This window comes from Magnolia sinica, chromosome 13, assembly GCF_029962835.1.
Source record: "Magnolia sinica isolate HGM2019 chromosome 13, MsV1, whole genome shotgun sequence".
Lineage (NCBI taxonomy): Eukaryota > Viridiplantae > Streptophyta > Magnoliopsida > Magnoliales > Magnoliaceae > Magnolia > Magnolia sinica.
The window spans coordinates 63,016,743-63,044,698 of NC_080585.1; the positions used below are offsets into that span (position 1 = coordinate 63,016,743).

General features: G+C 42.7%; 1 protein-coding gene across 4 annotated transcripts in view; it reads left to right on the top strand.

Annotated features, from left to right (window-relative positions):
• Positions 1-202: 202 nt before the first annotated feature.
• The window catches only part of LOC131223815 (probable serine/threonine-protein kinase WNK5), a 71,908-nt gene continuing 44,154 nt past the window's right edge, over positions 203-27,956 (top strand). Inside the window, exon 1 of one of the 4 annotated variants that reach the window (XM_058219327.1) lies at positions 203-846. In XM_058219327.1, the coding sequence (XP_058075310.1) occupies positions 757-846 (90 nt within the window). In that variant the 5' untranslated portion in view covers positions 203-756. The remainder of the gene's footprint in view (positions 847-27,956) is intronic. The other 3 variants (XM_058219325.1, XM_058219326.1, XM_058219324.1) reach the window with 3 other exon arrangements.

The window sequence follows — 27,956 nt, forward strand, 5'->3', positions numbered from 1 at the left end:
CGAGGTGGAATCTTTCTCCGCTGGATAACGGCCGTTTTACATCCTACGTCATTTGACCCCATTGCATCCACACTAGGAGCGTGCCACGTCATTCATCTCAAGTGGGCCCCACCAACAGTTGCCGTCTCCCACTCTCTTATTTACATCAGCGCCCCGACCTTCCGTTCCCCACCACCATCTCTTGTCGTTTTTGTTCTCTTGCCGTCTCTTGTTTTTTTATCTATCGTTTGCCCATACATCGCTCTCTCTTTCCTTCTCGCTCTCTGATATCCACGCAAATGGTACCAACAAAGCGCAGCCACAGATTTTTCAAGTTCAGAAGCCCCATCACTCAAACTCCCACATTCTACACTCTGTAGAAAAAAACATCCAAAACTGCCATCGCGACGAAACAGGAATTACCCTACCCAGGGTAGAACATTGCCTAGAAAGTTCCCTGCACCTCACTTTAAGAGAAGAAAAAAATCCCACGTCTCTCTTTCTCCTGTTACATCAATGTATGCCCAGGACTTCGACTTCTCTCGTTTGGTTGTGACCATGGCTTGGATCATGCTCCGGATCGACTACTCTAGGCTCTTCTGGCTTCTCTTCGGCGTCTTCTCCTATGAAAACCACGAAGGAAAGCCTCGGATCTAGTGTTCGATTGTGTTCAAATTAATAACAAACTCTACGATCTCCATTAGATTTCCTATTTTATCGTTTTTTTTTTTTTTTTTCTTTTTCCTTTTCCGTTTTTTTTTTTTCCTGGGGGTGGGAATGTTCAAAGGGCGGTTTGGCGGACGTGTTGATGGCGGCGAGGATGATTATGGATACGTTGAAACTGATCCAACGGGCCGGTATGGACGAGTAAGTTCTCTCAAAACTGGAATTTTCTAATTTCTTAATGGAATTCTATTTGATTGTTCCATCTTCTAACCTTAAACCAATCAAAGGATGATTACATGTTTGAAATAAGCTTATAATTCTTGGGTGAAAGGGAAATCAAAAGTAAAAAAATGGGAAGACATTGAAAGATTTATTTTTATAGCTGGAAATGATATTGAAGTTGTATTTTTTGATGAAAATGTCTCAGAAACTCTTCATTGTATCATTTTATACATGGTCTACGAGTTAATGCATATCTAGTATCATTTAGTAAATGGTACCATAACACTCTGGGATTGTGCACATGCTGACAGATCTAGACCGTGAAATTAGTGGGACGTACGCCTCTTTGGTGAGCCATGTAGTCAAATAAGAACAATAAAATGACGAAGAGGTAAGAATATTTGGAGCAATGTTCCAGAAATAATGTTGTTGGAAAGAAAATTTTCTAAATAGCTGATCAGGCTGATTTTTGGGCAGTGGCTACCTAAGAAGTGGCCCATTAATTGGATGGTCCTGGTTGATCGATTCCTCTGCCAATCTTATGAGTGGCTCACCGGTGACGGTACCATTTACAAAAAGGTTCTTTAGCCACTGATGGTTTTTTTTTTTTTTTCTTACTTAAGTCAAACTTATTCAAGTGTTTAAAATCATGAACTTGGATGTCTTTCTCTATTTTCTGTTATGGCTGGCCCTCCCAACTTGGCTATCGAGTGGCTGAGAATTTCTCTCAATTTCTTAAATATTTGATTTATAATAAAATCAGTTACACTGGTCATAATTTCATTAAAATTATGAAAATTAGATAAAGAAGAAATATATTATTAAAACTTATTATCAAATGTTAATAGGATTTTGAAATTTTAGAAATTCTAAAAATAAGGATAGAAAAAATATTGAGTACTCAATAATCATAAGGGATACCCTTTTTCTTTTCTTTTCTTTTCTTTCTTTTTCTTTTTCTATTTTTCTCTGGCTTTTCTTTTTTTTTGGTTATTGTTGTTAATACAAATTGTTTCTCTAGCAAGGCCTCACCATGGATAGTCCATGGTACAACATATGCCCCCATCTACTAATCCTTATCATTCCATTGGTGAAATTTTGATCATTAAATCTATTTTTTTAACTTTCCATTTGCAACCACTAAATCATTTAGGTTTATATAATGGAAGATATTTTAGGACATGGCTAATCCTGAGATAGGATAGAATTAGGAATGAATGAATTTAAGGGAAATTAGGAGTAGTACAAATAAGTAATAAGACAAGCAAAAGTAGGCTTAGATGGTTCGGCCACATGCAGCCGACACCAATAAATGCAATGGTTATGAGTGAATCTGTTGAAGTTGAAGAATATAAAAGGGCAAGAGGAAGGTCCAAAAACACACTAAACAGAGATAGTAAGAAAAGACTTTAAAACTTATTGTTTAAATGAGGATACTGTCTATTATAGAGTGAAATGGTGTAGAAGGATTTATGTAGCTGACCTAATTATTTGGGATAAGGCTTAGATGATGCTGATGCCATGGTGCCAACTAAGTGGATTGTTAGGATCTCTATGATCAACCTTAACGAAATGGTTATTAGGGTCAATATTAGGGCTACCCGTTCCTTGGGTTGTTTCATGGATGGATATAAGTGAATACAATGTCTTTCTCTATTTCTTTATTTGTGATTTTTATTTTTTATTTTTAAGTGACAAAATTTTGTTAATAAATTGGGTCCTTTGGAACTAGATCACGAAGAAGTCAAGATTGCAAATGGGACACCAAGATCCATGATTGCAAATGAGACACCAAGATCCATGATCCAATGACTAGGGAAGGGTATGGCAGTGTCTCCCCTTAGATCTAATGACTGTATATAAGGGGTTAACTAAATAGTACACTAATCATCAACACTAGATGTGATTGAAAATTGGAGATGAAAGATGTGGAAAACAAAGAAGTAATAGATGTCGAGCTCTCTACCGTACCATTTGTCAAAAAAATAAAAAAAAATAAAAACCTAAAAGAATCGTTGATTCAATGTGAAATAAACCAAATACGCATGGGTAGACTACGGATGTGGCACTTTTTAATTTGCATCATGATCATGCACCAAATATTTAAATTTTGGAAATTCAATCTTCTTATTGGCCATATATAGTTACCCGATCATCATTTTCTGGAGGTTTTGAAGGGAAGAATGCATGGTCAAGGTGTTTTGAAAAATTGAAAATTTGACTTAAAAATTGATTTGAATACACAGAAAATTTATTAAGATGTGGGAAATTTTGAAAGATTTGAAAAAAAAAAAAAAAAATCTAAAAATGGTGGCTAGGATATCCATACACACTTTGGTCCACCTTTGGGAGAGAGATATACAGAGGACTTGTACAGGGAATGTAAATTTAGGAAAACCAAAAGTAAAATGTTCAATTTCATAATTTATCTAATTAGTATACATGAGTCAAAAAAAAAAAAAAAAAAGAAAAAAAAAAAAAGAAAAAAAAAAGAGGAAGGAATGGAAAAGGCTAAAATGTTGATATGTATCTTCACTGCTCTAAAGCATACATAAATCCTCCCTCAAACTTCCAATGGATCAAAACAATGAAACATACATAAGGAAATATTGCCAAGAAAATTTTCTAATAGAGTAGCAAGCAAATTCAAGGCATAACATAGTTCTCTTGCAAAGCACTTAACCACTATCTATTTGAATGGCATTCTGATTATCATAGAGGAGTGAAATCAGAATCCCCATCTTAATGCCGATATCTGCAAGTAACATAAGAAGTCAAACAACCTCAACCATTAGCTGATACATGGCATAATACTTGGCCTCGACACTAAAATGAGCCACAATATCTTGCTTTTTATGTCTTAAAGGAATAAGAGAATCTCCTGCAAATACACAAAACTCGGAAGATGAACATCGATGAGAAGGATTAACTACCCAATTGACATCTCAATAAGCCCAGGGCAGATGAAGATGAAAGGAATAATGTGAGAAAGGGCCACAAATATTTTTGATGATGCTAAGAATGTGGATGGCTGGAAGTGAATTGATCGAAGAGCAAATATATATTTGTCACCATGTGAGTTGCATTGGTATTGTTGATGTAAAAATCTCGCACACCATTTTTAGAACTTCGAGTACCTGCATAATAAGAAGACAAAGGAGACCTCGGCTAGAGCAGGGGACCCTCCAATGCCAAAGTTAGGCTAGAAATTTGTGTCTAGTAGTATTAAGGGGTTTTGGGTGAGAGATTCTGCGTACCTCTTACTATAGACGGGTCCCTAATTTATAGTGTAGAGGGGTCATTATTGGGATTAGAAATGATTCTCGATCACAGGAGTAATCTTCGTGTATGTTCTTCAACCATTACATAGAATTTGTGGGCGTGATAAGTGTTGAAGTGGTCGGCCCTAAAATCATGTGATGGGCGGTCGAGGCCAAGCTGAGTCGGGCCTTCGGTGAATTGAGCTGACCTCCATGGTCGGCTTCAAGGTGGGCTTCTAGGCTAATCTCCACTAGTTGGTTGACCAGTTCCTTGGTCTGTTTGCATTTGGGCTAGGGGGACATGCTCATTTCTTCAGCAAAGATTGTCATTCCAGATGACCCCTCGATATTGGTCTCCTGGTCGTCTGTCGAGGCCACGCTAAGCCGAGTTTTTGACCAGTCGAACTGATCGTACAAATCTGGGCATTCCTCAGGGATTGGTAGGAGCCTAAAAATGTATGGTGTCGTGACCTCGGCTCGAGAGTTCGGCTCCCGCTATTCTCCAGATCAATCTTGATGTCGTTGGGCCCCTCGGCCATGATCAGTCTTGATCGTGCCTTTCAACCTCAGACCGGGAAGCATGTCTTCATGAGTCCGAGCTGACCTCATAAGCGGTCAAACCGTTTTCACCCATAACAGAAGGCCCCTACTTTTGAGTTCATTGTGCAAACTCAAGAAGTAAGTTGGTGAGATCAGGTCGGGCGTACGAGCTGCCTCGCTTTTATTGTTAGCGGACATAACGCATGAGTGAGGCGTTGTACGTTGTAACAACAACTTTTTCAATTTATGGTTCGTGTGGTGCGGAACCATGGCACTGCCCGGGGAGTCGGGTCGAGAAGGCCAATGGGGAGCTAACGCGTGTAAAGTGGTGGGCGTCGAGACATCTCTTTGCCTGCAGCATTTAATGCAGGTCATCAATACTCGTGGCCGAGGAGGTCTATAATAGCGGAAGACCTCACAGACCGCTCGACTATTTGCATTTCGACCTTCCCATTACTGCTTTAGAGTTCCTTAAGTAGGCGATTTCTGGTGAGTCCTTAATTCTTCTCCGGCCACAGCTGCTTCTGCTCTCCTCCTCCCTTTTCTTTCTCTTTCTCATCTTCTCTATCCGATATATTGAATATGTCAGGCAAAGGGCATGAGGTTTACGCCTTCGAAGGCGATTCAAACCAGGGAAGCATCGACTCCCGATCTAGGGTCCCTTCAGAACCACCTTCTCTGGTTCCACTGGGATTCAGCTGGGAAGTGGCTTCCGACCTTACTGGATGGACGAATGCTCAGACGTCAGCTGAGTAACCAATCGATGTCGGCCTTGGGGGGTCGACTTTGAAGGAAGCAGCTCTGGTCAGGATTCGATTAGAGTTCCAAATCCCGGACTTCGTCCGACTCTAAATTCTTACTCTTTATGAAATCCCCGAAGACTTGGCCAATGGGGAAGTAGCCATCTTCGTCGTCGCTCTTTAGTGCAGGCTTCAACTTCCGCTTCACCCGATCGTGAGGGTGGTAACCTCATATATGAGGTTGGCTCCAGGACAACTCATCCCGAATGCATGGAGGGCACTTCTGGGAACATACATCCTCTGGTTTCAGCAAAGGAACAATGAGATGATAACCAAGGAGTTTATGTATTTGTACCAAGTCAATGTCCATCCCATGCAGTCGAGCTGGTACTACTCAGCATGGGCGAACAGAGGCTAAGGGCTCATCGTCAATTTCCTTACTTCCAACAAGGATTGGAAGAATAAATGGTTCTAGGCATCGAGAGAGTGTGAGGCACCTGCCGCAGAGTTGGTTCGTCTGCAAGTTCGGGTCCCCACCAAGTTCCCCACTCCATGTTGGGTACTGTTAAGGAGTTGAACTTAGATTTCCTTTATAAATTTTTCTTGCCCTGCAATATTCTTACCATTTAACTATTTTTACAGTCTTCCCGAAGGGTCAACCCAATCTACCTGACCTCCAATGCAGGCAAGTGGATAAGGCAAAGGTTTTGAAGGATAACTTTCACCATTGGAACGTGATGATCACCCTAGAGCTGATCTGCCGATCCAAGCTCTGTCAGTCTATCCTTCCTTAACAACCGACCTCTCTCCACACTCCTACCTTTGCTTCCTCTCGTAAGTGAAAGATTGGAAATTTATCAAAGCTAGTAGGATCCGATGCCAACATTTGGCTAACTTGAACTTTGTTATGTGGACATGGCCGAGCCCCCGAAGTCAGGGAAGAGGAAGATCCCTCCTCCCATAGAGGAGACAGTCAAGAAGAAGATCGTAGCTTGGAAGAAGGTGGCGGTCCCTTCCATTGCACAAATACTCACCTCCACTATGGAGGTGAGGTCGGGAGTCGACGCCGAGCAGTCCTTGGCAGGCCAGACGGCTTCGGTCACGACAGGTGAGGGGGAGGCTCCCACTCTGATTGCCCCTCCATGGCCAAGCATGGTGGAGGTGGTAGATTTGGATCTGAAGGAGGCACTTTTAGCCTCCAAGGTCCATGTGACTGATGACACTGAGGCCATCCATGTGGGTGAAGACATCGAGGCCAACATTGCAAACGAGGTTGCACTTGTTGTCGAGGAAGTCGAGCCTCCAGTGGTTGAGGAGACTGATTCCTTGTCAGCCCTTGCTAGTGCTGAAAGGGGTGAGGCTTCAAGCTCCCAGGCCACTGAGGAGCGAGGGCAAACTCGCCTGGTCATCACCTGTCTCGCTTTGCCGACTAGGCGGTGAAACATGTTCCGGAGGCCGAGATTGCCGACTTGATAGATTCCCACCAAGAGGCCTTCCTCACGGATATTGTTGTGCTCTGCTATAAGGTACATTTTTACACTAATCCCATTTTTTATTCTTTTTTCTCCATTTTGCTAACTTATTTCCTTTTTCTCAACTCGTCCCTGCGCTGCTGACCACCCACAAGAAGGTGAGGCAGATAGCCAACGAGTGCGAACAGACTAAGGCGACACTTAAGGAGAAGGCTTCCGAGGTTGAGGCCCTTAAAGCGAGCCTTCAGGAGAAGGCGGTTGAAGTTGAGGCCCTAAAGGGGGTCTTGGGGTGTATTAAGGAGGAGCGAGATGCTCTAAAGATCCAGTTGAATGAGGCCCGACACAAGGAGGGCTTGGTGTTGGCTTAGCTCGAGGGGACAACGTCACACATTAGCTTAGCATGAACTGAGTTGGGGAGGGTGAAGGCGCACCTCTCATCCGTCGAGGAAGATGCCACGGGGCTAAAAGCGGAGCTGGAGAGGGTAAATACGAGCTTGGCAGCTAAGTTGGTCGAAGTCAAGGCGACTTTGCCACTCAACTATATGAGTCTGAGGCGGTTATCCTGCAGCCCTGGAAGAATACAAAACCTCAAAGGAAAGAGCTGACAAGGTGGATGTAGTCTACAACTACAGCTACGACTGTTGTGTCGAAGATGTCGGGTGACTTTACCCTAAGGTGAACTTGGATGCTCTCTTCAATGATAAAGCCTCAAAGGAGCAGCACAGCCTGAAGCCAAAGCCGAGCAGCCTCCTCCCAGAGCTAAATAAATTTTTCCTCTTCTTTGTAAAGCTTTTTGTAATCCTTCTTGCATTGAATGAAAATCTTTTTTGCCCCTATCTTATTTGTGTTATGTATATTTGCATGTAGTAGTTGGTTGAACCTATTAGTTGAGGCACATTTAATAACACTAAGTCCTGAGGGTGAATGACAATTTGACCTTTTTATTGTAGGTCGGATCATCCATTGCTATAGTTAATAGTCCAACCTCTTCTCTAAGGATCAGTTTTTTAGAGGAACATCTCTCCTTACATTGAAGGAGGTTCTCGGTAGTTCCAGTAGCTAGACATAATAGTAGAATTTAGATAAAAATTCCTCATGTTAAGGAGGCTTTATTGTAAATTTTCAATAGATTTACATGTATTTATGTCATTCCTGACCTTGACGGTTGCCCTCGCTTCGTGGCCTGGATGGCCTACAGGTAGTAGATCTTTAGGTGCTCGACATTCCACGGGTGCGGCAAAGGTTGCTCTTCTAAATCCTCAAGTCAATAGGCACCAAGTCGAGTTATTCCTGTCACCCGATAAGGTCCTTCCCAGTTCGGCCCTAGGCTCCCGACCCGGGCTCCCTAATGCTCTGGAATGTCTTGCGGAGGACCAAATCTCCTAGTCAGAATCTTTGGATCTTTACTCTATAGCTGTAGAATTGAGCAACCTATTGCTGCCGAGCCGCAGTCCTAAGCTTGTCTTGTTCTTTCTTTTCTTCGAGAAGGTTGAGGCTCATGGTCATCTACTCGGCATTCTGAGCTTTATTATAGGATCGTAAACGTGTTATAGGGAGTCCCACTTTAACCGGGATGATGACCTCTGTTCCAAAGGTCAAAGAGAATAGAGTCTCCCAAGTGGACGTCCAAGAAGTAGTCCAATAGGCCCAGATCATGTAAGGGAGCTCCTCGGCCCAAACACCTTTTGCCTTCTCGAGCTTGGTCTTGAGGTGGTTTTTTATTATCTTATTGATTGCTTCTACCTGTCTGTTAGCATGGGGGTACCGAGGTGACGAGTAGGCATTATGAATACCGAGCTCCCGACATATACCTCAGAACTTGTCATTATCGAACTATCTCATATTATCTGAGATGATTGTATACGGGATCTCGAACTGACAAATGATATTCTTCCAAACAAAGTCAGTGATTTCTGCTCGGTAATCCTAGCCAATGCTCGGCTTCGACCTACTTGACCACATATCGGGTCTGACCCTTACCCATGGGTAATAGGCCGATGATGTCGATCCCCCATGAGGCAAACGGCCAGGGCCCATTCATTGGAGTTAGTTCCTCGGTAGGCTGGTGAGGAACAATCGTGAACCTCTGACACTTATCGCAACTCTGAGCATACTACTTAGTGTCCTTCTAAATGGTCAGCGAGAATCACCCATGTCGAACGACCTTATGCAAGAGCTCGGCCTCTAAAATGATTACCACATATCCCTTCATGAATTTCCTTCAGTACATAATCGGCTTCTTCAGGTTAGAGATACCTGAGATAGGGTAGAGAGTACCCTTTCATGTATAAGATATCCCATACCATCATATATTGAGCTAACCTAATTCTAAGCTTACATGCTTCTAGTTGGTCGTTGGGAAGCTTGCCTTCTCGAAGGTATTCGAAAATTAGGTCCATCCAGCTCAGGGTTGAGCATATGGGTAGGGAAGTTTCCTGGTCGAGCTTATGAATGCTCGGCTCGGCCAAGAATTCGATAGAGATCGACCTCAGGATGTCTTCCTCAGTACAAGATGCTAATCTCGCCAACACATCTGCCTTTGAATTTTCTAACCTTGGGATTAAGCTGACGTCGCACCTCTGAAATTTGTTTATCAATTCTTGAGTTTTCTGTAAATATGTGATCATTTGCTTCTCCTAAGCTTAAAATTCATTGGCGATCTAATTAACGATGAGTTGGGAGTCACAATAGACCTCTAAGACCTGAGCTCCCATAGATACCGCTAACCTGAGCCCTGCTAGTAGTACCTCGCGTTCCGTAATATTATTAGATGCGTGGAACCCGAACCACAGAGTGTACTGGGTAGAAGTCAAGTCAAGGGTTACAAGGACAATGTCGACCCCGCCATGCTTAGAGTTGAAAGATTGTCGACGTATAATGTCCAGGTGTGCTGGTCGGTTCCAATTCTCTAGGCATCCTCGATGATTGGTCGAGCTCTGGATCACTTGATGTGGTGATTGACAAGCCCATGTTGATTAAATGATCAGACTCGTCCATCGAGTCGGTTGCAGGGTCGTCATTCTTATTTGATTCATCTGAAGCAACTTGGTCTTTATGATCAGTGAACTCGATGATGAATTCAACCACTGCCCGACCCTTGATAGCTCTCCTCAGCTGATATATGATGTCAAACTTGCTGAGTTCAATCACCCATTTTGTAAGTCTCCCCAACACTTCAAGCTTTTAGAGCACTTGGCGGAGAGGTTGATTAGTCGGGACCACTATCGTGTGGGCTTGGAAGTATGGGCGGAGGCATTGAGATGAGATTATCAAGGTCAAGGCAAGTTTCTCTACATCTAGATACCTGATCTCAGCTAGGATCAGGGCTTTACTAATGTAATACACAGGGAGCTTCTTTCCTCCGGATTCTCAGATAAGGGCCGAACTGATCGCTGTTGTCGAGACTACTAAGTTTAGACCAAGGGTTCTCCACGTTTAGGCTTCAAAAGCAGTGGGGGTGATCCCTGTACACAAACCCAAGTGTAGGGTGATGATGTAATAAGAACCCGGTGCGACCGAGGTTGAATCTACATAGACTAATCTTGTACGTTTCTAAAAATAACTAGAACTAAAACTAGAAGAATATCTGAATTAGAAATTTGGAACAAAGAGAGTAATCATGGATAATGTTTAAACTATCAATTTAAGGTGGGAACTAGGGTGCTAAGGATCCACTTGTAGCTATCAGGATGCTACCTCACTTGATCCAGGAAACACAACTGATATTAGAGTCCTATCTTATCTAGTTGGAAGAAGAGATGATCAAATCTCTGAACTTTTCATTGAACTAGCCTCAATGGATGAGGATTGTGAAGATTTAGAAAAGATTCCATCACTCTACCATGCCCAGGAGACGATGGTGAACAACTGGATTTACCAATCCCACAATCTTAAATAGAAAAAGAAGATATTCAAAGCTATCGCAGTGCCTACTATAATTTAAGTCACAACAAACCATTGAAAACTGAAAATATTCCTTAAAATCAACTAGAAATTAATGAATTTCAATATAAATAAGAATTAAAGCAAGATAAACATCCTAATCACGCTACAAGCTTCACCTCTTAGCCCCATCTAAGAGGTTTAGTTAACTATAGACATGACTAAACCAAAATCTCTCAAACAAAACATGAAAACAAACTAAGGAAGAAGAAGAAGAATTCTTGACAGTGGCTCTCCACCCTTTTTCTCTACTCCTTAAACCCTAGAAGATTCCCAGGAATGTCCTAGGGACTCCTATTTATAGTTGTGAAGTTCAATCTTACAAGCTGACTTGGAATTTTCGCAATCTAATCGCGAAATCGCCTCAATTTATGCAACCTCATTACGCGTCGGTCGGACCGAACTCAAGTCTAAAGCTTGACATAATTTTATTTCGTCAGTTGCCCAATTTCGGTTGGACCAAGCTTGGGTTCATTCGGACCGAACATAAGTTGTTGGTCGGACTAATTTAATCTTCGCTCAAACCGACTTAACTCCTTTTAGCACTGGAGCTTTTTGTGCACTTTCGGTCATGCCGAATTAGCTTCTGAATTTCATCTTTAGTCATTGGACTATTTTGTATGGTTTCGGTTGGACAGAACATGGGTTTGATCAGATCGAACTTGTCTATTTTCTGATGCGGATTCTACATTATTTCAAGTCCTTTCTTCATCCTTTGTACTTGGTTTCCTTGGATCTTTGGCATGTGAACTCTTCATTATTGGTCTCCTAAGATCCATCATGTTCTATGGTGATTCTTGAGCATCAAATCCATGCTTTTAACATTCTTTTCAATCCAAGCTCTCAGATTCACCTTGCAACACAAACATGTATAAAATATACCATTAAGCATTGTCATGTTTCTAAAACCAAGATATAATTAGGGAAAAATATGCAATATTTGACACTCAATAATCTCAGGTATTTCTTTAGTTGCTGGAATGCTTGTTCCCAATCCTCGGTCCACTCTACCCTCTTATTACCCTTCAGTTGTTGGAATAAGGGGAGGCACTTGTCAGTTGCTCTGGACATGAAGCGATTGAGGACAGAAACTCCTTCGGTGAGACATTGGATTTTTTTAAAGGTCTAAGGTGAGATCATATCTAAAAAGGCTCTAATTTTGTCAGGATTCCCCTCGATCCATCTCTGGCTGACTAGGAAGCGGAGGAAATTACTTGAGATGACCCCAAATGCACACTTGGTCGGGTTTAGCTTCATCCGATGTTGTTGTAAAATTGAGAACATCTCCTCAAAGTCGATGATGTGGTTAGCAACTCTGACACTTTTCACAAGTACGTCGTCAACGTAGACCTCCATAGAGCGCCTGATTTGCCAAGCAAACATCTTATTCACAAGTTGATGCTAATGTGGCTCCGGCGTTCTTTAGTCCAAAGGGCATGACTTTGTAACAGTAGAGCCCTTTGTCAGTGACAAAGGTTGTCTTATGCTTGTCGTGCTGGTGCATGGCCATTTAATTATAGCTTGAGTATGCGTCCATAAAGAAAAAGAGTTCATGCCCTGCTGTGCTGTCGACCAACTGGTCGATCCTAGGGAGAGAAAAATTGTCCTTAAGGGCAGGCTTTGTTCAGGTCGGTATAATCAACAAAGACCTACCACTTTCCATTAGACTTTTTCACCAAGATGACATTGGCAATCTAATCAGGGTAATAGATCTCTTCGATGAATCCCTCATCAAAAAGTTTTTTTACCTCTTCTGCAATAACGGCGTACCGCTCTGGCTTAAAAGCTCGCCTCTTTTGTCTAACTGGTTAGTAGTCAAGGTCCCATTCAGTTTGTGAACTATCACCTCTGGATCGATGCCGGGTATGTCTTGATGGGACTAGAAAAACACATCGGCATAACATTAAAGGAGGTCCATTATTTTGCTTTGTAGATCGGGAGTTAATGATAAATTGACCTGAACAACTCGAGTCAGGTCAGACTCATGAAGGGGAATGGTCAGGAGATCTTCCATTGGATATCCTCTTTTGAATGATTCCTATATGGGGTCAATGGAAGTGACTGCCACAGCATGGACATGGGTCTTTGCTTTCAGAGTGGTGGCGTAGCACTGATGAGCTTCATATTGGTCTCCTCAGATCTGGCCAACCCCATGATTGGTAGGGAACTTCATCATGAGGTGGTAAGTGGACACCACTGCTCTCATGGAATTGAGGGAAGGTCGTCCGAGGATAACATTGTAGGCTAAGGGACAGTCAACCACTAAGAAGTTAATCATTATAGTGGTTTGGTTCTATCCTTCTCTAGTAGTAACAGGGAGTTGAATGGACCCCTCGCAAATGAATTTATCTCCAGCGAAACTAAGTAGTGGAGTCCTGACAGGTCGGAGTCATGACTTGTCTATTCCCATCTTGTTGAATGCCTCAATGAAGAGTATATCGGCCGAGCTGTCGATGTCCACAAGAATGTGAAATACCTTACGATTGGCTATGGTCATAGATACGACCAGGGCATCATTGTGCAAGTGTTGGACTCAGCATGCATCTTCTTCAGATGTCAAATCGCAAGGGCACATCCGTTGCTCCTTAGGCGGTATGCAGGTGAGATGGATGTAGTGGTTCAAGCTACTACTCTGAGCATGGGCCTTTTCAGCTCAGTTCAAGTCCCCTCCTCCTGCAGGCCCACCAAAGATGGTGCGGATTTTGCCTGTAGGCTAATTATTGATCCCTCTGCTCGGCAGCTCATCTTTTCGATATACCCGCTCCTCGCTCCTGTCAATGTATTCGCACAAGTGTTCGTTGCGAACGAGACCCTTAATTTCTTCCTTGAGATCAAAGCATTCACTGGTGGAGTGGCTGTGGATGTGATGGAAATCACAATACTTTTGTTTGTCGTGCTTGTTGATGTCAGCTTTCATTTTATTCAGCCATTTCAAAAGTCGCTTGTCTCAGACCATAATGAGGACCTGCTCGGGTGTAGGAGCTGAACCGACTTTCAAGTCGTCTACTCGAACCTGATCCTTTGGTCGATTTGTCATCCTTTCTCCTCATGTTGTCAGTGCACAAGGAGTTGTTTCTTCCCTTCGTTTCTTGGCTTTGCTTGAGCCCTCAGTGTCTCGAGTGGCCTTCTTGGAGCTGAAGAGCTCCTCGGCATTAGAGTACTTTTGAGCTTGGTTGATGGGGGATTCTTGCCTACAAAGGAAAGGAACTTCCCTTCTCTTAGGCTGCATATCACAGTGGTTAGGGAAACCTTGTTGGAGTAGTCATCCACCTGGACTGCTTCCTCATTGAAGTGTACAATGTAATCTTTTAATGTATTGCCTTCCTTTTATTTTACGGATGGTAGGTGGGTGGACAAATTTCTTTGATCCTTTTCGACTATGAACTGAGTAAGAAATGCCTTGCTGAGGTCCGAAAAGGAGGCGATGGACCTCGACTTCAGTTGTCGATACCATCTTCGCAATACTCCTGTTAAGGTTAGGGCAGAGGGGTGGCATATGATGTGCTTTAATGCTGACCGAAGCTCCATCCATGCCATGAAGGATTCCAAGTGCATAGCAGTGTCTCCTGATCTGGAATAAGGGGAATAGGTGGCATCTAGAACCTCAGAGGAAGGGCGATTCCATGATGTCATCCGTAAATGGCGGCTCGATTTCTTCTAGCATCATATCTATTGAGGTCGTGGCCTGCACTCGATAAGGACGGAGCATATCACCAGTCTGACCTCGTAGTTCCTCGAGATGAGCCTCTTAGGAGCCCCTGTTTTCCATTACAGCTTCAGGGGTGGGGACCACATCTAGTGCTTTTCTGTGCCTTCTTTCCTCTAACACGTGATGTAGGTCGGAGGTGGTTAACGGGGTTGTTCCTAAGGCTTGGGAGGGCACACATTTTGGTCGTTGGTCTCTCTGGGATCCCGCTGGTATTTGGGATGGCTAGGCGACTTCAACAGTGGTCAACATAATGAAGGCTTAGATGGGGGAGAGATTTTCCTCTCTAACATCTACTTTATCTGGCCAATGTTGCTAGCCAGCATTTTAACCTAGTGTATCAGGGAGAGAAGATGGCCTCCTCAGTTTCATGATCGCTAAGCCGGGCCCACGGGAGCTAACTCAGCATGGAACTGGGAAGAAGAGTCTCGATGTTCCTTAGGTTAGTCTGCTGGCACTAGGTCGATTGCGGCAATCGAGGTGAGGGCCTTCTTTCTTCCAATTGCCATCGTAAACCTCTTGGGGGGCTGGAAATGGTTCTAATGTCATTCCCACAGACGATGCCAAAATGTTAATGCAAAAATTTCTTCCACCCTTTTTAGACCTTCGAGTACCTGCACAAGAAGAAGACAAAGGAGACCCTGGCTAGAGCAGGGGACCTTCCGATGACAAAGACAGGCTAAGAATCTAGGTTTGGTAGTATCAAGGGGTTTGGGGTGAGAGATTATGCGCACCTCTTAATGTAGACGTGTTCCCTATTTATAGTGTAGATGGGTCATTATTGGGATTAGAAATGGTTCTCAATCACAAGTGCAATCTTTGCATATGTTCCTCAACCGTTACTTGGAATTTGTAGGGGTGATAATTGTTAAAGTGGTCAGCCATAAAATCATGTGATGGGTGGTCGTGGCTAAGCTGAGCTAGGCCTTCGGTCAATCGAGCTGACCTCCATGGTCGGCTTCAAGGTTGACCTCCACTAGTTGGTCGACCAGTTCCTTGGTCTATTTGCATTTGGACTTGGGGGACAGGCTCACTTCTTTAACGAAGATTGTCATTCCGGATGACCCCTCAATATTGACCTCCTAGTAGTCTATCGAGGCTACGCTAAGCTGAGTTTTTGACTAGTCGAACTAATCATACAAATTTGGGCATTACTCAGGGATTGGTAGGAGCATAAAAATGTATGGCATTGTGACCTCGGCTTGGGAGTTCGGCTCCCGCTATTCTCTAGATCGATTTGGAGGTCGTTGAGTCCCTTAGTTGTGATCAATCCTGATCATACCTTTCAACCTCAGACCAAGAAGCACGTCTTCGCGAGTCCGAGCTGATCTCATAAGCAGTCAGACCGTTTTCACCCATAACAGGTATCTTGTCGAGAAATTGTTAGATAGATCAATCTCAACAAGAAGTTGTTGATAAATCTATCAAAATTTCAAAATGGATTCCATATGTTGGGCAAAGCTTAACATTAAGCTAAAGAGTTGTCTCAATTATATTTTCATTAGAGATACAACAACTGCTAGCAACCAAGTTAGTAGCATATTTAAGTCGGAAAGTAAATTGCCCTAAACCACTAATCCTATAAAATACTTTAGATGGCATATGCCAAGAGGAAGGGGAGAATTTGAGAGGGATACGATATAGCAAGAACATGAGATGCTTAGGGTGTATTGAAACCCTAATCCTCTATTCTTAATAATGTGGATGGACCCTATGGGCCTTATTATATGAACTTGTGGATTTAAACAGGAATAAATATTGTCACTTCCATCGTAACCACAATCACAACATAGCCAACTACTTTGATCTTAAAGATGAGATTGAGTCTCTCATTTAGAGAGGCTATCTTACTAGGTGAAGAGAAGACCGACCAACTTCTCAGTAGGAACAATGCGAGGAGCACAGTATAACGAGCCAATTGGGGAGCATGTTGAGCCCAAACCTAGAGTGTGAGAACCACTAACGAAAGCCATCAGGTAAACTTCACCGATCGACCTAGGAAAGAGCCTAAGATAGACTCATGCACGATCACCTTTATAGATGAAGATGCTAGGGGAATTCAACGAGGAACTGCATTATCCCGACTAGCTGGCCAATTTAGTGCCAGTAAAAAAAATTAGAGGAAAATGGCAAGTTTGTGTAGACTACACCGACCTGAATAAGTCCTGCCCAAAAGATAATTTTTCGCTACCGAGGATCGATCAGTTAATAAACGTTACCGCTAAGGACACACTCCTCAACTTTATAGATGCATAATCAAGGTACAACCAGATCAACATGCACGAGCACGACAAACAAAAGACCACCTTCATCACAGACAGAGGGTTGTATTGCTACCAAGTAATACCCTTTGGATTGAAAAATCCCGAAGCAACATATCAAAGAATGGTGAAATAAATGTTCACTAAGTAGATTGAAAAAATAATGGAAGCCTAGTTGACACCACGCTCGTCACGAGCATAGTGGCCAAGGACCATGTGATAAACCTGAGAGAGATATTTAGCATCCTAAGGAGATACCGGATGAAGCTTAACCTGAGCAAATGCACTTTTGGTGTTAGCTGGGGAAAGTTCATAGGTTTCATGGCCCACTAGAGAGGGATTGAGGTAAATCCCGATAAAATTCGAGCTCTCATTAGAATGAGCTCGCCTAGCTTGACAAAAGAGATCTAACACCTCATAGGCAGAGTAGCGGCGTTGAACAAATTTATATCCCAGGCTATAGATAAGTGCCTTTTCTTTTTCAAGCAGCTGAAGGGAAGTAAGAAGTTGACCTGGACAAAGGAATGTGAGCAAGAGTTCTAACAGATCAAGACTTACCTAGGGTCCCCTCCATTGCTCTCAAAGCCTATGCAAGGGGAAGAGTTACTATTGTACCTCGTTGTTTCATCGACAACAATTAGCTCAGTCGTAGTTAAGGATGACGTGGTTGCCCAATGACTCGTCTACTACATGAGAAAAGCCAAGGTAAACACAGAGATGCACTATCCAGATATAAAAAAGATGGCTTTGGCCTTAGTCACATTATCTCAGTGACTCAAGTCATACTTTTAGGCACATACCATCATTACCCCAACCAATATCCCCTCTGCCAAATATTGTAAAAACCCGAGGTGTCAGGTTAACTCACCAAGTGGGCAATCAATCTCGGAGAATTCAACATCATATATCGACTCCGAACAACCATCAAAAGGCAGGCTATTAGTGAGTTTATTGTTGAATTTACCTACTCTACAAACTGGCACCCAAGGAAGGGATTGAGCAGAGCACATCACTACAAACATAAACCCTCTACATAGATGGGTCCTCAAATACCCAGGGCAGCGAAGCAGGGCTAATCCTGACCATGCTAAACCAAATCAAGATCAAGTACACACTATGATTTGACTTCTGATCCTCCAATAATGACGAATGATGTCGAATATGAGGCACTCGTGGCTAGTCTACGATTAGCTAAAGCAATGAAAGTTAGAAAGCTAAAAATGTACAACGATTCACAACTATTGATCAACCAAGTGACCACTGAATATCAAGCCAAAGGTGAAAAGATGATCGCCTATCTGACCAAGGTTCGTGAGCTACTCAAAGGATTTGAAAAGTATGAAATCATACAAGTCTCGAGGTCCAAGAACACCAATGTAGACTCCCTAACCAAATTAGTCTCAACGATTGACAACGATCTTGCTAGGACCATCTTGATCAAGTTCATGTCTAAGCCGAGCATCGCTCAGCCTAATCAGAAAGCAATCCTCCTTGTCCGTCATGTACCGAGGTGGATGGACCTGATTGTGTGCTACTTACAATAGGGTGAGCTACCTGAGGACAAGTTGAAAGTTCAGAAAATTAGATATCGATCTGCTTGGTACACGATACTAGAGGACTTCCTATATGAGAATGGGTTCCCATTATCCGACCTAAGGTACTTATGACTAGAAGAGGCTGAATATGTCCTAAGAGAAATCAATGAAGGGATTTTTGAAAACCACTCGGGTGGGAGAGCCTTGACGCACAAAGCAGTCCAACAAGGATACTATTGGACTACTATGCATGACGATGTCAAGTAGTTTTTAAGAAAATGCAATAAGTGCCAGTGCTTTACGTTACTGCCACAACAACCACCAAAATAGTTAGCCTTAATGAGCAGGCATTAGTCATTCACGCAATGGGGGGTCGACATAATCGAGCCCTTACCAACTAGCAAAAGGCAAACCAATTTCGCCATCGTTGCCGTTGATTATTTTATAAAGTGGACAAAGGTCGAGCCCTTAGGTTGAACCATAGGGTAGAAAAAAACTGACTTCATTTGTAAGAACATCATCTGAAGATTCAACACACCCTAAACTATTGTTTCTGATAATCGCAGACAGTTCCACGATGCCAGGTTTTGAGGATTGTGTGAGAAGCTCGTCATTTGCAATGCCTTCACCTCACCTCGGTACCCGCAAGCTAACGACCAAGTGGAAGCAGTCAACAAGAACATCAAGGGCCACCTCAAAACCAAGCTTGAGAAATTCAAAGGAGCTTGGGCCGAGGAGTTGCCACATGTCTTATGAGCATATCAGACCACTGCTCGATCGACTATCGGGGAGACCCCCTTTTCACTAGCCTTTGGGGCAAAGGCAGGAGTCCCAGTGGAAATCAGGATGCCATCAGACTGAACTGAACTATTCTGACTAAAGGAGAATGACCCACATATACTACTGATTCTCGACCTGCTTGAGGGACTCACAGACAAACATAGGTGAGAGTCGTCGCCTACCAATAGAGAACTGCTCGATACTACAACTCAAGGGTGATGCAGCGAAGATTCAGGGTAGGAGACCTAATACTTCAAGAGGTCTCCCTGAGCACGAAGGAGCCCAGCTCAGGAGCCCTAGGACTAATCTAGTAAGTACCCTACAAAGTCACCAATATAGCCTGACTAGGTACATACCAGCTAGAGGATTTAAAAGGATGAGCCCTACCTCACCCATGAAAGCTGGAGCAATTTGTTCACTCCCCAAGTATAGGGTTGTGATGTAGTAATAAACTCGATGAGACCGAGGTTGAATCCCAAGGGACTGAAACCTCTACGTAATTTGAAAATAACTAGAACTAGGACTAGAATAAGATGAAATCTAAATCAAATGAAATTTAAGGAATAATGGTGAAAAAATTATCTAAAACTTAAAGAATTCAGGGAAACAAAACTAGGGATTCAAAGGATCCACTTGTAGAGATCATGGAGATCTTATGCCTGCTTCAAGAACTCAACTAGACTGAGAGTCCCATCTTCATCCAGTTAAAGAGTGTAACCATAGAAATCAAGACTGAACTTCCTTTGATTAAGTTTTCAAGAGATGAAAGGTATATGAATTAAAATGGATTCTATCACCAAACCACGCCCAGGAGACAAGGTAAACGACAGAATTAAACCAAGTAACAACCAATCATAAGATGTATGAAGGTTAGGAAGGGTACCATCATCCAACCATGCCCAAGAGATGATAGTGAACAACAGGGCTTCCTGACGTCATAATCAAAATAAGGAAAGGAACATGCTCAAAGCTATCATAGACCCGTTGTAATTTTAGTCACAACAAACCATTAAAAACTAAAAACATTCCCTTAATTAAACCAAAATCAACATCAATTCAGTCTAAACAAAAGGCACAAGCAAAAAGTTCTCCCACCACGCTACAAGCTTCACCTCTTAACCCTAGCTAAGAGGTTTAGCCTATCATAGACATGATTAACTAAATCTCAAAAGAAAAGGAAATAAACAAAAACAGGAAAGAAAAAATCTTCTTCACAAGTGCACGGCCTCCACGGCTGCTCGTCCAAAGCTTGGATGTCTCTCTTCACTCTACTCTCTCATGTTTTATAGGCAACAAAGGACAACTGGAGTCTTTACACATAAGAGGCGGTATATGTGCATAAGTGTTGTTTACGCAGCAAGGCGCTTTTAGAAACTTCTTTATGCACGCCAAACCATGCACTCTGTTCTGCAGCCGTGTTCGTACCGAGATTGAGAGGGGAGATCACCTCATCTAAGTAATCTGACTTCATGGTGGAGTAAAAAACCCATTTCTCAAGAGATTGAATGGTATGGATCATCGATCCGATCGTCCTTAAGATCACATAAGAGCCCACTGGAGTCGGCAGCGTCCAGGTCTTTTCGGACTCTGTTACATGCATAATAAATGCAAAAACTCTAATTCTGCGTTAACTGTAGGGCCCACATGCCCTGGTGTTCAAAGAATCAGCGTCGTCCATTGAAATACCCTCGAAAAACCAGTCGAGAATAGACGATTTTAGATTGGATTCAGTGTGGCCCATGTGGTTTTTTGCTCTGTCATTTGTCTTGTGTTTGGACGGTTAACAACTGATATCTGTTATCATTTGAAATACCGCCACCTAGGCGATGGTAATATAGACTAAGATGGTCTAATGGACAGTCTGGATTGGACCTTCGAATTATGATGGTGGCCCACAACAGAGGACCGCAAGTCCCTGTTCATTTTTGTTTTTGAATTGGGACCATCATCGGGTCAACGTAAGCTGACCGGTTTTGGTTATTGTGGTACATGGCAGGTGTACACCTGCTGTGTACACCATCCACATGAAGTGGGGCCTACCTTGACGTTTTGAGAAATCAGTTCCACCCATCTGTTCTATCATATCATTTTGGGCGTTGAGTCCAAAATTGAGGCAAATCCAGATATCAAGTAGGCCCTAGATCAAGGATTTAGTGACTGATTTGTCAATTGGGCCACTTCCAAAGGGATCCGATGGCTCAAATTTAACATGTAAGGTTAATTCATGGTCTTCAAGCCATATATGTAGTTTTGAGCTGAACGAATGGTGGGAACCCTATGATCTTGTATTTTGGTCGACTTTCAGGCCACTTAAACTTCACTTTCTCGATTTTCTCGGATCTCTGGCATGTAAATCCGTCATTCTTGGTCCCCTGGGGTCCATCCCTTACCTTGGTGAATTCTAAGTGTTAAATCCGTGCTTTTAGCACTCTATTTCAATCTAAGCTCGTAAATACACCCTGCATCATAAACACGATTAAATCGGGCCGTTAAACAGTACCATGCTTGTAAGTTCAGGCAATAACTGGGGTTTAATATGCAATATTTGACCCTCAACACAATTGAAGTCTACTACCAGTAGAAATTGCTCATAACGAACTCTACAAGCACCCCAAGCATGTCAAATCAACAAAAACACCTTAGGTGTTGCTTGTAAAAATCTTTCAAAAATCAAAATGTTCATTTTCCCCAACATTGATGATCTATCATTAGTGACAACTACAATGGTTAAAGATCATAAGAGCAGCCAAAACACAAGGAGATGCCCATCCAACTGTAAAGGACTCAATGATTGGAAAAGCCAAGGAGAGGGAGAGGCTAAAGAAGGCACCCTGCAGCTAAGCTCATTACCTTAATAAGGTAACTAACCCAACCTGACACAACTATGGACAGATGTCCAACACCAACCTAAGTGCTTGGGAGGAGATAGTCTTGAATAGACTCCTAGAGGGTCTAACCCCTACTATCCCTCATTGTCACACTTTCGAGCTCCAGCAAGCTCAGCTTGGAAGTTGGGAGGGGCATAAAAAGCATAAAAATTAAATAAAAAGTGACATTGATAGAGACAGAGAATAAAATTTTCATTCATAAAACTTTGACTATAAAAGATATATAAAAAAAGAGAGAAAGTGGAGTACAAAAGATGTTATAAAAGGCCCAAAAATAGCCAGCCTAAGAAGGCATGGCTCCCTCCTATTCGAGGATGACCTCAATAGTATCGCCTTCCTTGTTGCAGATAACTCGGAGATATCGGTGACATCTTTAGCCATAAAGGTCACATCCTCATACAAATAGGTCAGGTCGAGCTCAGGGAACCGACGCTAGACCTCCTCCCAGTAGTTCTAGTAGTTGTCATTGAAGATCTAGCTCAACAATGTGGCCCTTAGAGGACTTATAAGCTTCCACAATAGCTGCCTCCTTCACTAGCATAACAACGTCTACCTCACTCGCTTTGGCCTCAACCTCCCCCATTCTCACCCCTACCATGGTAGTTGTAGCCTCCAGCTTAGCCAAGCAGGCCCCCGCCTCGGTAGCCTGTGCTTCCATTTCAGTGACTCTAACTGTCAGCTTAGCCTTTTTGCGCCACTTCACTGCCAACAGGGAAGCATCAACTTCATGCTCCTTCGAGGACACCCTTAAGGCATCAAGAAGGGCCTTGACCTCCACACAAAGTACCACTTAAGTCTTTGTGGTCGACAACAACTCCGAGGCCCTTGCCTTTAGGTAGTCCTACCAACACTGAGCTTCTGGTTTGCATCCTCAACCCGGGCTTTTAGGTTGAACAAAAATTAACGTACAACAAGGGCCCTAAGTACTCCCTACAAGATTAAGGGAAGACGAGTTAGTAGCAGGACATTCTAAAAGTGAAACACAACTTGACCACGACACTATGACTATAGATTCACCTGAATATGCAAGCTCACCATTGCCCCAAGGAGGAGGTCGGGATGGAGGGACAACATCAAGTTTACTTCTTCCTCAGGGACATAGCCCCGACCCTAATTCACTAGCATGACTAAGTGACTATGGATGAAGGAAGAAGAAGCCCCCGATTACAACACCCTTAGGGACCGAGCTCTAGTGCTCAGAGGAAACCTCATTACCCCGAACTGCCTTAGCCTAGGTTTTCTCAGCATGCAGAGAAGGCACGTCAAGATCCACCACCTCCCTCAGCTAAGTGTCCTATGGAGGGGTATGGGTTAGCATAACAACCACCACACCACTAGCCACTGCATGGACCTCCATGGGAGAAGAAGAAGCCTTAGCCTCTACATAGATGGCTTGGGGAGGAGTCTTGATGGCCACCTCAACCACTGGTCGTTCTACTGCGAGGGGAGTAGGTCTGCCCATAGGAGCATTGACAACAGAGGGCCAGACCATATCAGCTGGGGCCACCTTCTTTGCAACATCCTTTAGCTGCTCCATCTCAGCTACAGGTTGCATCTTCTTCTTTTTTGTTGTGGGTGATCTGACATCTCTGTAAGAAATAGGAAACAAAAGTAAGAGTGCAACCTGAAAAGACTTACTAGAAGGAGCAAGGCTACACTGATGATGTAGTGTGAAAGTCACCAAATTTTGATGATCCTAATGCTTGGTAGGTCGGTCCTGAGCAATCCTGATCTAGTGTTCATGGTACACGGACAGGTTAGGCTGCGATTGGGAAAAGGCTACTTCTTATTACAATGTGGGAAAACCCAGACATTTGGGTTTAACTCCTCAGGGGCGACTCAAAGATGACAAAAGACTCCGCTCACCAAGGGGTGGAGAGGCAGATGATGATCATAGGAAAAAAAGGTGGAATAAAAGGCAAACCCCCCCCCCCGGGAGGTCAACTAGGAACTTCCCCAGCTCAGGGAGATGAAGTCCCACCAAGCTGGGAATGGAGAACTCCGACCTGAGGGAGTGTAGGTCAGCTATGTTTAGCCTCAATACAATGGTGACAATAGTAAAAAAAGGTCATCAAAGGACTAGGAGGCTAGCTCGGGTGGTGGCACCACCCTAGTTGGAGAAGTGGGTCTCTGGTGACTAGACTCAACAAATGGGGGAGCAGGCCCCATGAGACCAAACTCAGATGATCCGGCGACGGGCCATGACTAGGATTAAAACATGCCATTATCTGACTCCTCCTAGAAGTGGTTAAAGATTGTAGCTGCCCTAGAGTCCTCCTCAGAAGACATCGGAAAAATGAAAAGAATATGAAAGAAGGAGATGAGAGGGGCTATGGCATACCAGAAGATTTCTTCGGCACAAACTTGGAATTGATGAACGTCGGGAAGCAAAGTTGTTCGGGCAAGGTGAAGACTAGACACAAGTTGGAAGAGCTCAGGCTTCTCAAAATTAAAAAAAATTGAACCGAGGGGGGAGGATCAAAATATTTATAAAACTTCATTGACAATGCATTTACTCTTAAGGTGATGCTTCAACTGACGCGCCCCTCAATGTCGTAACATGGGATTTGTCTGAGCAAAAATGCTATGGCTCAAGTGACAGTTATTAACCCACGATTTGCTTAAAATATAAATGGTGATCTATCATTAATGCACATCACCTTGTATCCCATGACAGTAATCATGCCTTTTCGACCTCCGAATCAGTGTCAGCTTTTCAGCTCTCGCCTTCACCAGCAAACATCAAATCCGACTACTTAAAATTCAAATTTCAATTTCCGTACTTTCAGAGTACTTTAAGCTCTTACTTCTCAATCACGTGCAGGCCAAGCTCGGAAGTTGGGGGGAGGGGTAACTATTGTGTGGAAAACTGAACTGGTCCACCATACAGAAAGAATGACCAACCACAAGGAGCCAAAGCCACTGAAGAGCCAAGGCAAGCTTCTTCTCAAGCTATCAGAGCATAAAGCTTGGAGATAAGGCAAGAAACTCTCCCGACAAAGAGATGAGCCCCTGAGCTGAGTTGTTCGAGGACATAACTCAGTAGGGGAAGAGTCATCTAACCAGAAATGTCTACCCTATAGGAAAAGTTAAGGCAAGTAGCTCAGGATCCAAGCTCCCTTGTGCTCCGAGCTGACCTGGCCAGTCACCACCGAGGCAGTACGAGTAACCCGAAGGTGATTATGCCCTAGACCCATAAAAGGAGGGCCCAACCTAATCCTGGCTGAAGATCACGCTGGGCAAGGCAGGCTCGACAAAAATTTTAAGAGTAGTTTTCCATCCAAATAAGGACCCTCTATCATAACCTATTAAGATACGAAGGTTTCATAACCGCTCATGAACCCTATAAATATAGCCACCTTAAACGGGAGGGGGTATGGAAGCTCAAGTATTTGACTAAGATCTACCTATCTAACTTAGGCATAAGAGGGTCCATGACGGTCATCAACTCCCCTCGTTGTCCACATCTTCTAGTTTCCTTACAGGTCCATTGGTAGCTACTTGTCCACAATCGATTATATCTGTTCCCTAGATTCTGACAATAACACTTATAATTTTACACAAGTTGTCCAATAGATAAAATGATTCAAAGAGATACTAAAAATATAGAGATTAGATAGAAGTAGATGAGCACATTAAGGAGAAGATAGAAATAACCAATTTTAGCAACATGTAAAGCAATACCATCTATATTAGAGATACTAGATGATTAATTTGATAAAAATAATGAGCTAAGAATGATTAATCTTAAGTCATATGCTGAGAGCAGTGAAATCAAACAACCATAAATAGGAATAATTCACATCGAATCTTGTTACTATGGTGCACATGCATAGTACATAGTGTTGATTAATGTCTTAAATTTGTAAATCAGCAGGCCTACCAATGATAGGTTCGATGCCATCGAGCAGACTTCGATGCCATCAAAGTCTGGCTCAATGCCGGAATTTATTGAGTTGGTTACTGGATAGTCTAGGTTCCCTATTCGATGCCATCGAAGGCTGGTTGATGTCATCAAAGGTTGTTCAATGACGTCGAAGGCCTGCTCGACGACATCTGTAAAATCTAGGAAAATTAGGTTTAGTCACTGGAACGTTTTGTTATTAGTTCATTGCAATCAAAGACTATTCGATGCCATCAAAGTCCCATCGAAGTGCCATCAAGAAAATTCGTAGAGTTACACAAAGTTGCGTATCTATATGATTTATTTCTGATTTTGATTGTGATTCTTCTTATGGATATATATAGGGGTGTGATTGGGATTGAGGTGTATCAACTAGCTTTTTATTTCATTCCTAAGATTTTCAAGGGCTTGTAAGGGGAGATTCAAGGCTTGTTCGAATCAGGAATTCTCTTTATCTCTTGTAATTTCTACTTTCATAGTAATATTTGTTGCTTTGAGCCGTGGTTTTTTCTCGAAAGGGTTTTTCCACGTTAAATTTGGAGTCCTTGGGATTGGGCTTAATTGTGCGATTAGAATACTTTGCTTGATTCATCTTTGTGTGCTTTCACGATTCCCCAACAAGTGGTATCAAAGAAAAAACGTTGGGACACCGGTTAAATCTAAAAGCTAGTATCAATGGCATATAATCCTAATTTTGGTGTTAAGAAGTACTCCGAAAAAAAAAAAAATTTTGAATTATGAAAGGTCAAGATGATTGTTTTATTAGTTCAGCAAGGATTGGATGATGTACTCCTTGAGAAGTGACCGGAATCCATGAAAGATGATGAATAGAACAAGATGGATAAGAAAGTGAGAACCTTTATCCAATTATTCCTAACGGATGAGGTCCTATATTCATGCGAAGTTAAAGGACATCTATGCGAAGAAATCTCTTGAAAATTGTTTATACTTAAAGTTGTAGTTGTCCAATCTAAAGATGATAGAGGGAGGTAAAATTGAGGCCTATATTAACAACTTTAACAAGATGATTTGTAAATTACTGGATTTGAAGGAAAAAATTATGGATGACGATAAGGCATCTATCTTTTTGAATTCTCTCATGGCTTTGTATGAGTCTTTTAAAGACACGTTGTGCACCGTTAAATCGTCCATTATTGTTGATACTGTTATCTCAGCCCTTTAAGGAAAGGAGATGAAAAAGAAAAACAGTAACATGGGCGCCTCTACTGATGTATTGGTTATGAGGGGGTGGAATTCTGAGCGAGACAGTGGATCTTCGAGATAGAGATCTAAATCTAAGGGCAAGGGAAAGGGAAAGTTAAAGTGTTAGAACTGTGGGTTGTTTGGGCACATGAAGAAGGATTGTACAAATCCTAAGGCAAGAAAAGAGAACTCAGCGACTTCTTCCAAGGAAGCTAACACCACCGAGTCTTATGAATGTACTTGTAGATGTGATGTGTTGTTAGTATCTTTGGTCAGACACTCATACGATGATTATAAGGACGAGTGAATTTTGGATACTGGGGCATCATATCACATGACTCCTCATCGGAGTTGGTTCACCAATTATAGAGAGTACAATGGTAGCCAGGTATTTATGGGCAATGACAATTCCTGTAATGTGGTGGGTGTTGGATTGGTGTGCATCAAGATGTTTACTGGCATATAGCATACCTTGACTAAGGTAAGACACGTTCCTGATATGAGAAAGAGTTTGGTATCTCTTGGAGCACTCGAGGCGCTTAGGGGCAAATTCATTGGCTTTATTCATGTCCTTAAAGTTTCAAAAGGGGTACTCTTGTTATAAAGGCACAGAGGAGTAGAAACCTTTATAGGTTGATCAGGAGTATTTCATTAGGTGGAGCCGCAACAACTATAGCAGATTCCATATCTAGACGCATGTGGCATGCATGTTTGGGCCACATGAGTGAGTAAGGCATGAAGGCACTTTTTAATGGTTGTTCAATTCCAACTTTTAAAGTTTTTGATTTAAGTTTATGTTAGCATTGTATACATTGTAAACATTTAAGGTTATCTTTTAAATCTAGAAAACATGCATTT